This window comes from Acanthisitta chloris, unplaced genomic scaffold (genome assembly GCF_000695815.1).
Source record: "Acanthisitta chloris isolate BGI_N310 unplaced genomic scaffold, ASM69581v1 scaffold697, whole genome shotgun sequence".
In the NCBI taxonomy this organism is placed as follows: Eukaryota; Metazoa; Chordata; class Aves; order Passeriformes; family Acanthisittidae; genus Acanthisitta; species Acanthisitta chloris.
In genome coordinates, this window is record NW_008684088.1 from 62,050 (window position 1) to 72,566 (window position 10,517).

Genomic DNA, 10,517 nt, shown 5'->3' on the forward strand with positions numbered 1-10,517 from the left:
TGCCACAGGCCCAACAGATAACCTGTGTGAGACTCTCAGTGCTGCTTCATCTGGGCACATTTGCTGCAGGATTTAGGGATCTTGGCTGACTGCTGCTGTCACATCTGACCACTGTTGAGGCAACATGCTGCAACTCCAACAAGGCTGCTTGACCAAACCAGCCAAGCCTTCCCCTCTCATTTCACCCCATTCTTGTCCACCACCAGAAACGATTTTCTTACTTATGGCAAAATCCACAAGACAGACCTGGAGGAAAGGAAAACCCGTGTCTTGGATGAATGCTCTGGAACAGGGACTTGGGAAAAGCTCTGCAAGGGGAAACTTCACCAGTGGTGGCAGCCCAAGCAGTTCCACAGCACAACTGTGTCCATACAACAACCCCCAGTGCAACATTTCCTTCTGGCTGGCAGCAAACTGCTGCTCTGATTAATCACTATGCTCCAGTAAAGCAAAGGGGTCAGAGACTCCACCCTGGGGACTCAGAGCCATCCCAGAGATTTGCAGACCCTAAATAAGCAAGAACTGCCTGAAAACTGCAAACTGGGTCCATCATCTGCAGCTCAATGGGAAACAAAGATCACCAGATTCTCAATGCTGGCCATTTGAGGGAATATGGCTTGGTATTAACAGGGAAAAGAATAAAAGAAAAAAAAAAAGGAAAAGGGAAAAAAGAAGTCAATCCAGAATTGCCCATTTATTTTTCATGGAGATTCTTTCACCTATTGCTCTGTGCTTGGTGTCAAGGGAGCAAGGCAGCCTGATTGATGGGCTGGGAGAGCAAGGGAATAGGTGTTCCTCCCCAGGACAGGCATTTCCTCTGTGCTCCCAGTTGGATTCAGGACAAGTAGGATGCTGTATTGCTGAGGCTCAGGACACTTACTTAAAGAGAAAGGAAAATCCTTCAACTTCAGATATTTGTCATCATTTTAACACTGTTAACAAACAGTGGAAATGCCTGGAGTTTAAGAGGGAATTCTTCAGGGTAATTAAAGAGCCAGAAAGTGAAACAAATACCTGCTTTTCTCTGACAGAAGCAAATAAACTCTGTGTCACAGTTTCCTAAGAGAATTACAAAGCAAACCCAGACTGATTGTCTAGACATTATATATTCCATGTGGGAAAGAGAGTTTGCCTAAAGCAATCCCTTCCTTGGACTACTGGAGATCTTAACACTCTGTGGCTCCACTTTCCTCAGCCTCCCCATCTCATGTTCATTGGAAACATACACTTTCTTCCCCCACCACTTTCCTCTCCTACCTCCAATTTTTCTTTTTTTCACCCTAGAAACTAAATCCAGTCTAGACAGTTCCCTTGGTTCAGACCTGTAATCAAAGACGAAGAGCTGATTAAAACAAAATCATTTTGAGGTTCAGCATAAATAATTCCAGGGTGCTGACATAGGCTTTAAAAGCCTTATTTATAGATCAATTGGAGATTAATGAGCTGCTCCATGTCTGCCAGGAGGGGAGAGCACCAGGAAGGGATGGAAGGACCTGGTCAAGCACAAGGTGTCCCTGCCCATGGCAGTGGGGTGGAACTAGATGGTGTATAAGGTCCCTTCCAACCCAAACCATTCTGTGATTTGATGAGTGCACTGCCTGCTTTTCAGTGAGCAACTCCAGCACGAGGGGAAGCTAATGACAAGAAGCACAAAGGCAGTGACAGGGACAGCTCCATTCGTGCAGAGGCTCCTTCAAATCCCATCTCACTCACCCACTGAAGGTGATAGCATCACCTGGTATGTGTTTGGCATGTCACCATTCCAAGCACCAGAAACACTGCTGCAAAGGGCCAGGTGAGCACAGAGGTACTCAGCCAAGTGCTGGCACCTACAAGTAGCCAGAGATGAGAATTGTAAAACACAACTTCATCTTCAAGCATGTGGCCTCCCATGGCTGGTGGACTTGGTGGAAGCAAAATACCACTCAAGCCAGAGGCATCATTCAAGGGATCACTCAGGACTGGGCACAGTGGGCATCTTCCCAACTGGTCCTGCAGCCACCTCCAGTGCTCAGGGAGGAGCAGCACAGCCAAGGCTGAAGGTTGCTCTGCATTTCAGTGCTGCTGTGCCCTTACACATCCATATGGGAGGAAAGCTGCTCCCTTGCCATGTCCTCCTCCAGCTGAGCTGGAGCCATGATCTGCTTTTGCCATGTCCTTCTCCAGCTGAGCTGGAGCCATGATCTGCTGCCCACAGAGGAGGATTTCTCCTGAAGACCTCCCAGCCACTGTGGGTTCTGCACAAAAGCCTTTGGAATTGCCCAGTTCATCCCCATTTCTGGTGTCTGCTCAGTGCCTACAGACCACTACACTGGGACACAGCAGATGTCAGTGATGTGGTTTAAATCAGCACTACCCTCACACAAAGAACATTTGTCATCCACTCTGCAACGACTCCGACCACAATTTCCTAACCTCCTCATTGAGTAATTTCAAGTCAAATCCATATTTTTTCAGCCTCTGCTTTTGAAAGACTGTATTTCTTAACTGTCTTTCTGTGTTTGCCTGCAGAAGCAAGCTCTCTGGCTTTTATTAGTCATTGTTTCACTGCTGTTGCATTCTGAAGAGCTGAAATTAAATTTTAAGTGCATTTTTCAAAGTAATAAAAATAAGCTTAGGCATATATTAGTGAATAAAGATCCATTTGTAACAATTTCCTGTAATAAAGCCCATATGTTTTGTTTTTCTAAAATAAGTGCCAGAGAGTAATTTTTTTCATAAACTGAGGAAAGTACATCAGATATGAAAAAGAAAGTTAATTTGAAAGGAAAAAAAAAGGAAAGTATTAATGGGTTATTCCTCAAAAAAAGAATTAAAACTGAAATTTATAAGGTGTCTTTTCATTCTCAAGACAAAATAGTGTGTGGGGACATGTTCCATTGCAACCCTAATTCTGGAAGAATGAGTCCAGCACATAAAGGAGGTAAAAAAATATAAAACACACAGGCACAACAAGAAGAATATACTCTAAATCAACTATTTATTTGGCTTTAGAATAACCAGCAGTGGAAAATTACCTAATTACCAAAACAATCTTGTTTCAGTGCTCATTAAAATCAAAGCAGTGTCAGACTTCTTGCCAACTGCCTTATCTCACTTCATCAGCAATGATAAAAACTATACATAAATCCTCTATCTAATTTCTCCCTGACTGTGGGAGCCAGTACTTCAGCAAAGAAGAGAAAAACAAAGAAAAGAAAAAAAAAAAGCAGATAAAGAGATAGGAAGGAGTCTGCTTCTCAGCAGAATCTGGTTGTTCATTGACCTCCCTCCCTACTACCTGTTTGAAACAGTGCTCAGAGCAGGAAAAGAGAAGAAACCAAAGCAGTCAAAACTATCTTCCTAGAGCCTGGTATTTGCACACACAACACACATATGTCTTTTGGCACCACTGAGCAAATAGGGAGGATAACAGCCAGGTCAAACATGAAGTATCTTGGTATTTGCCAATACACACACATCTTTTGGCACCACTGAGCAAATAGGGAGGATAACAGCCAGGTCAAACATGAAGTATCTGAGCATTTCCTACCCCAGGACTTCTGTTCTCCCAGGTGGGAAAAACCTTTTAAGACAAGAAGAGAAATGACCAGCTCCACCATCCCTCCAGGGCTGAAGGAGCAGATCCTCCTGCTAACAGGAGGACCAAGTACACACACATCTTTTGGCACCACTGAGCAAATAGGGAGGATAACAGCCAGGTCAAACATGAAGTATCTGAGCATTTCCTACCCCAGGACTTCTGTTCTCCCAGGTGGGAAAAACCTTTTAAGACAAGAAGAGAAATGACCAGCTCCACCATCCCTCCAGGGCTGAAGGAGCAGATCCTCCTGCTAACAGGAGGACCAAGCTTCAGGAAAGGTCTGCTGACTATGGATGCAAAACAAAGGCTGGATCCACCTAATCATGCTGACACACATGCCATGTCTTTTTCTGGGATTTAAAAGCATGTGATAATCTCTAAACCTCTCATGGACCAGCTCAGTCCTACATGACAGGCCCATTTTGAGGGTTCATGCTGAGCACCATCAGCTGTGTCCTCATACTCTCATGGGTGCTAAAGCACTGAGCACAGCATAGCATCAGGGCCCTGACACTGGTGTAAGAATTTGACTGCTGCAGCATAATGCATCATGTCCTTTATAGCCCAAATGACTCCTGATTGCTTCCATACGCTAAGCACACCACATCCAGTGGGAGCCATCACCAGCAAACATTTGTAATCAGAGCTGTCCCAGGGTCCTCTGGAAAATCTGAGTCAAGGCACATGTGTTTTGTTCTGCACCAGCACTGGAAAAAGTAGGGACCAAGCTCAAGAATGACTAGGAGGAGAGAAGACAATAACACCTATTGTGGAGTTGATGCAAACCAAAGAAGAGTGAGCAAATTCCGTGGATAATGGAAAGATTATCTCATAGGTTAACAGGCAGGTTAATGCTCTGTGTGCTTTTCTCTCAGTGATGCATTATTGGGTTAGACACTTGGGTAAAAGCAGAGAAAATGAGGTGAAGAAGAGATCACCCCATCTCTTGAAATGAAATCATGAAATCCTGCCAGATGCCAGTTGTTCCACCTCCTTCTGGAGGTAAGTGGATGAGTTTGTCTCTGCCAAATACAGCTGTACACTTGGGTTACATGAGGTTAGTTTCTCATTTGCTTCAGAGCTAAAGGCTCAATCTGTGGCTCGATCGCTTTGCCTTTCAACGATGATAGCAGCAAAGTTATCCCACACCCACAGCTGAGTCCTGTTTTCTTTGAAGACATACTAAACTACTCTGTTATCAGAAGATACAATGATGATACCCTATTGCCATGCCATAATCTTGTCCATTTTATTATGTCCAAAATAGCCATTATTCAGCCAAGATGACAGCCTGAACTCTGATCACCCAAGTTAAGCCTTCCCACATGTGCTGGGTTTGCAGCATGAAAGGAGCAAGTAGGGAGGTTTGTTGCTTGTTTTAGCAATATTGCCTCTTCTTTTAATTCTTTTTTTTATTTAAATTTTTCTGTAAAGACAACTGGACATAAGGAAAACCATTATACATGCACACTGCATGGTACATCCAGCAATACAACCTCCTGAAGTAGAGAATTTTCCTTTGTAGGATGAATTCATGGGAAGTACAATGAAAGGCCAAAAGCTGTGCCCAGTGACAACTCCTGGCTCACCTCACTCCATACCACACCAATATCAGACACCTGAAATGAATGCCAGTAGCCAGGCATCACAGCTAAACCAACAATGGCAACCAAAATCTGCAGTAAAGAATAGCATGTTCCTATAGATCAAACCACAATTTACACTGGACCATAATGAAAACACATGAGATGATTTTCTGCTATCTGTTCTTGACCCTGCAGATCCAGACCAGACCTGGTCCATAGCTCTGATCCCCATGGCCAGTCCTGTTCAGGGTATCTTTGCACCAATTATGGGTATGGTGGTTGTCTGTGCTGAAGTGTGGGACAGTAAATGTGTCCAAAAGCCCAGTTTGGACTACACCAAGGAGAAATATTCTCAGCTCCTGCTCTACAGCCTGGCAGATAGTCAAGCATGCACAGCCTTAATTATCTGCTGACTGCATCTTTCAAAAGAATGTCCTGAGGCTGCTTACACAGATACTTTATGCAACAGCTACTTGAATGTTATTGTTTGCCATTTTAGATGTGGAATTGGCCTGCAAGTCTGATTAACTTTCCTGGTGGAGTCATCAGGGAGTGTTGGCTAAAGCTGACACCTCTTTCCCCTTATTTCTATTTTCCCTTCCAAAGCAAACAGATGGAGATGAATTTTATGTTCTCTTCAATATCCATCAGCTCTGGGTTGCCTTTTTTCCCCACTTCTTAAATCTAGGCAGCATTGAGCCTAGCATGGAGAGAAACAGGGCTAAGTACTAGAAAACATCTGGTACACACTTCATTACAGCACTGAGAGCTATATAAGTATATACAGCCATGCAATTAGAATAAACCATCAGGGCTCGTATTTACATGGTACTTTTCATTCTTAACATCAAAGTGTTTTAGGATCACATTTGCCATTTGCGAAAAACATTAAATATTTCTCAAGGAATAAAAAGCTAAAACATTTCTTAACACACAAACACACGTGAAACCCACACCATGAGCTGTGACATCCCACATCTGCCACACCATCTGCTTCTTCCACTCAGCACCCACCTCTGCCATAGGGTCTTTGGGAAGACCTTGGCTGGCACTCAGGTACTTACGTTGACTTTCCACAGATCTTCCTCTGGTACCACTGCTTGCAGTTGGTGAAGTATTTCCTGTTCGTGCCGATCAGTTTCTGCACTGCACACACATTGGGGCTACAGGTAACAACAAAGCAGAAAAGAGTCCTGTAATCCTCTCTCTTTTCAGTGCTGACCCCCAACACGGAGCCAGACCCACCTGGCAGTGCCCAAAAATCCCTGCTGAGTTTGCAAGGGAAGAAACTTTGGGAGCTACAAATCAACTTGCTCAATTTGAGTATATAATGACTATCGTGGAATGGAGGAAGCAGTTAAAGAGATCTCTCTTCTTTTTCTTCATTAAGTGTAAATTCTGGACTTTTACTTCCATGCTCCACCTCTCACCAAAATATAAAGACATTAAGTTAAAAATAATACTTTGGTCAGTATTTCCATACTGAACAGCTACTCACAATTTTTGATCCTAGCTGAAACCTGAGAAAGTTATGCAATAAGTCAAATCCTTCCAAAAGAAACCATTATTTTATTGTCTAGGACATAAAAAAAGGACAGATGTTTATCAGTCTATGGACTTGCACCAAAACCAGAGTGGCTACTTTTGCTATATGATAGACTCAACAGAGTCTGGACATGGATGCTGAGCTGGATGAGGGGAAAATGAGCAGTGGCACTGCTCACCTCAATTTCAACACATCAGGTATGACAGCACAGATCAAGAGTGGCTGTATCAGCCCATAAGGTACCAAGAGCTCCTGCTCAACCAGAAAAGTTGATGTTTGGTGTTTCACATGTGACTAACCCTGCTGAGAGCTGACTGCAGCCTTTCAGCTTTCTAAGAAGTGGTATCACTCTGAGGAAAGATGTGGCCAAGCAGGAGCTGGGAGTTTACTTGCTGCTGGTTTGGCCAGCACAGGATTTCCCTCCTCTGCCTGGCTCACCATCTCTGTGGTCTGTGGCCAGGAGCCCTGGCCATGGGTGTGGGCAATACATGGTCAGTGCTTAAGATATGATTTATGAATCTGGGCAACAAGTCCATTGACTGCCTCTGGGCTTGACCAGAGGTACAGCAAACGCCCAAGCAAGTTAAGGATGCTTGTCCCAACTGAAACTGGATTCCCAACACCAACACCATGCCCCAATTGCAGCATCAGCACCAAAAGTATGTGCAGGATTGGCTGCCAAGCAGATGAAAGGAAAACAAATAATTAAGCAAACCACATAAATCATCATTCCAGCCCATCTGAAGTGCTCTGTGCCATCCAAGGCAGAATTTTCATTTGCACAAATGACACTCTGGATAGGGCCTGAAGATGTTCTTGTCAAGGTCTTGTTGGTCAGGAAAACAGACAGCAGCCTGTTTCATGCTGAGTTTGACCGAGGTGCTGCCCGCTTGCCCACTAAAATGAACAAAAGCAAAGTTTGCAGCCCAAGCACCAAGTCCTCCTGTGGCCGTGCTTGCTTTTCACCGGCATCCCAAAACGGGCCAGCCTGCCCATCATTAGCATGAATTAACCTGAGGGTCTCCTATATGCTGGCTGACTCCAGTGCCAGTCTCTGCAGGAGCTTGGCTTGCCTTCAATGAGCCTTTGTTGGTGTGGCTGCCACAGGACCCTGTGGAGGCAGGATCAGACCTTGTGCAGCCCTGGCACCTTCATCCTGCCCCGAGGGGAACGACAGGGCCTGTGGGACCTGAGGGGACTTGGCTCATCTTTTCCCTCGTTACTGCCCCATCCAGTAATGGTAGTTTGTTTCTGCATGAAAGCATTCTGTTCCCTTTCTATATGTAAGGCAGGGGACAAGGAGCAAGGATCTACAGGGAAAAAAAAAAAAGTTAGAAATCACAAAGCCAAACTTTCAGCTGGTGCAAACTGGCCCAGGCTCAGCAACTTCCACGCCAAATCATGGCTTAGAGAGCTGTCTGTGCTCCCTGACTCAGCCCACCTCGGCCACCCGGCCCCGCCGTGCTGAAATATGGTTCCAATTACATGGAAATTCCAAACCTTGCCTCGATTTCAGCGTCTGGCTGACGGCAGTGGACAATCCCTCTAATATTCATCTTGACAAGCCTGGCTACTGAAGGACTTGTTTGATCACTTCCCCCGTATCCCCAGGAGGAGCCTGCCAAGAAAACCCTCGTGCCTCCAGGACAGCATGTTGAACTGCCTTGCTCCCTCAGCCCTGCCTGGGACTGCAGCTCCCTCCCTGACTTATGGGGGAAAGCTTCTTCCCAGTTTTTCCTCAGTGTGGAAAAATCCTCCCCCAGGACCGTGTTATCAATGATTCCTGCAGGCAGGCTGTAGTAGCAGCTCCCCACATTGCATGTTCTGGTCCTTTGCCCAGTCTGGCTTAAAATGAATTTGTCAACACTCTTCCCTCTCCTCGTTGGAGTTCATCACCTCTGCCATGCCGTTCCCAGCCAGCCACGCTGACTCCAGGATAAAACTGCCTATTGTTCCCCTTCAGCTGAATCCTTACACTTGGCAGTGGCAGCTGGGAGCTGCTGGGACAGGGGCTGCCCTTGGGAAGAAGCTGAGAAGAGCAGGACTTAACATACAGCCCCAGCTACCTGCCATAACTATGTCCATCAAACTCCCCAGCATCACATGGTGCCCACAAAGTTGAGCTGGTCTGGGAGTGCACTCCTATGTTAGCATCTTCAAATGTTAATGCTCCTTATATACCTTTCAGCTCCTCTCACAGACTAGAGCTGATTCACTTTTTTTAAAAAAAAAAAGTTAATTAAGATGTACAAGTTTTGCTGTAGAGCCAAGCTCTGCCTCCCAACTCGCTCTCGGCTCAATAGGGGCATTGATGGTGTGGGGGAAGCTCACAGCAAAGGGTGGCAGTCCTGGTTGCACATCCCTCCTGCAAGAAACACAACATGTCTCACATCCAAGATATTTTTGGCTGGTTTTGTGCTGCAGTATCTCTTTGGCACATCATTAATCAACACTCAAAATCCAGTGTATGTTCAAAAATTAGCTTGATATAAATGGCTCTCTCCATCAAACTGGGACCAGTGAGCAGAGTGCTGTGGTCAGCTGCAGTGGGTTTGTTTCAACATAACTCACTTCAGTTGTAAACCCTGACACCAATTCCTTACATCTTCCAAAGATCACAGGCTCCAGTGTGGACTACAATCACATCTTACCCTGTGCAGCTGTTAATTGCACAGGGAGTAACATAACAGGCTTCTCTCTGCAGAGATGAGTGTACTGATTTACACCAGGATTGCCCTAATTTACCCTAATTTTGGCCTCAGGTCTATCAGCAGAACTGGGTATTTACTTAGTTTCAGATCACATAGAGATGAAGAACAGGACTCATTGTATTTGTATGTAATTCTGGCACTACTGAGTTACTACAAATAGTCATCAGCTCAGAATTTGTCTGTTGGATTGTGTACCTGATCAGACACACAAACAACACATCCCTTGGCATAAATTCTGACCTGGACCCCTGCCAGAGAATGTATCAAATTGCAATATATAACTCTTGGGATTTTTTTTTTTAATTAAAGCATTTCATGACCCTGCCTCCAGCAACCCATTTAAACAGAAGCTTCAATTCAATCACTGTCACTATCCTGAGAGATGGAAGACAGCTGTCTGTCAGTCTGAAGTCTGACATCCTTTCACCCTTCCTAACTCCCAATCAATTTTAAAAACAACGGGAAAAACTATTCACATCGGGTTCGTTTTCCAACTATCAATAAAGACAAATTTTAAAAACAATGGGAAAAACTATTCACATCAGGTTCGTTTTCCAACTATCAATAAAGACTCAAAGCCCTCACTCCATAACTTATTGTTCCTCCAGCAAGAGAGGTCTGAATGCATTTTTATAGGCCTTATCTTGTAAGGTTTCTGAGTCAAAAAGTGATTATCTTTCTCAAGAAAACTTTCAACTCCAGTCAGAGAATGAGTTGGCGTCGATTCCACAGAGACAGATTTTCTTTTACTATAAATTCATGAAAACGAGAATTCCTTCTGCAGAATGCTGAACAGTTCAAAACACAGAGATTTTTACCCCTTTTTTGTGGCTCTTTCTTTTATTGTGGCCTCTTTCTCAATCTATCCCTTAACGGGGAAAGCACTGAAGGCTCTGAACTGACATCTGCGCTAGGGAAGTATAGCAACCGAAAAAAAAAGTCATTCAAAGAGGAAAGCAAAAAAAAGTTCCTCGAGGACGAAAGAGCAACAAATGAAAAAAAAAGGAAAGATTTCCGAGGGAAAAAAAGTTTTTCCTCCTCCTCTGTCGCACAAAGACCAGAGGAGATGAGAGGGGACGGACACCGAGAGC

At 44.6% G+C, this 10,517-nt stretch overlaps 1 protein-coding gene across 1 annotated transcript in view; it reads right to left on the bottom strand.

Annotated features, from left to right (window-relative positions):
- The window catches only part of TGFBI (transforming growth factor, beta-induced, 68kDa), an 18,306-nt gene extending 10,035 nt beyond the window's left edge, over positions 1 to 8,271 (bottom strand). Inside the window, exons 1-2 of the mRNA XM_009079156.1 lie at positions 8,216 to 8,271; positions 6,234 to 6,332 (exon numbers count right to left, since the gene is read on the bottom strand). Of these exons, the coding sequence (XP_009077404.1) occupies positions 6,234 to 6,332; positions 8,216 to 8,271 (155 nt within the window). The remainder of the gene's footprint in view (positions 1 to 6,233; positions 6,333 to 8,215) is intronic.
- Between the last annotated feature and the right edge of the window lie 2,246 nt (positions 8,272 to 10,517).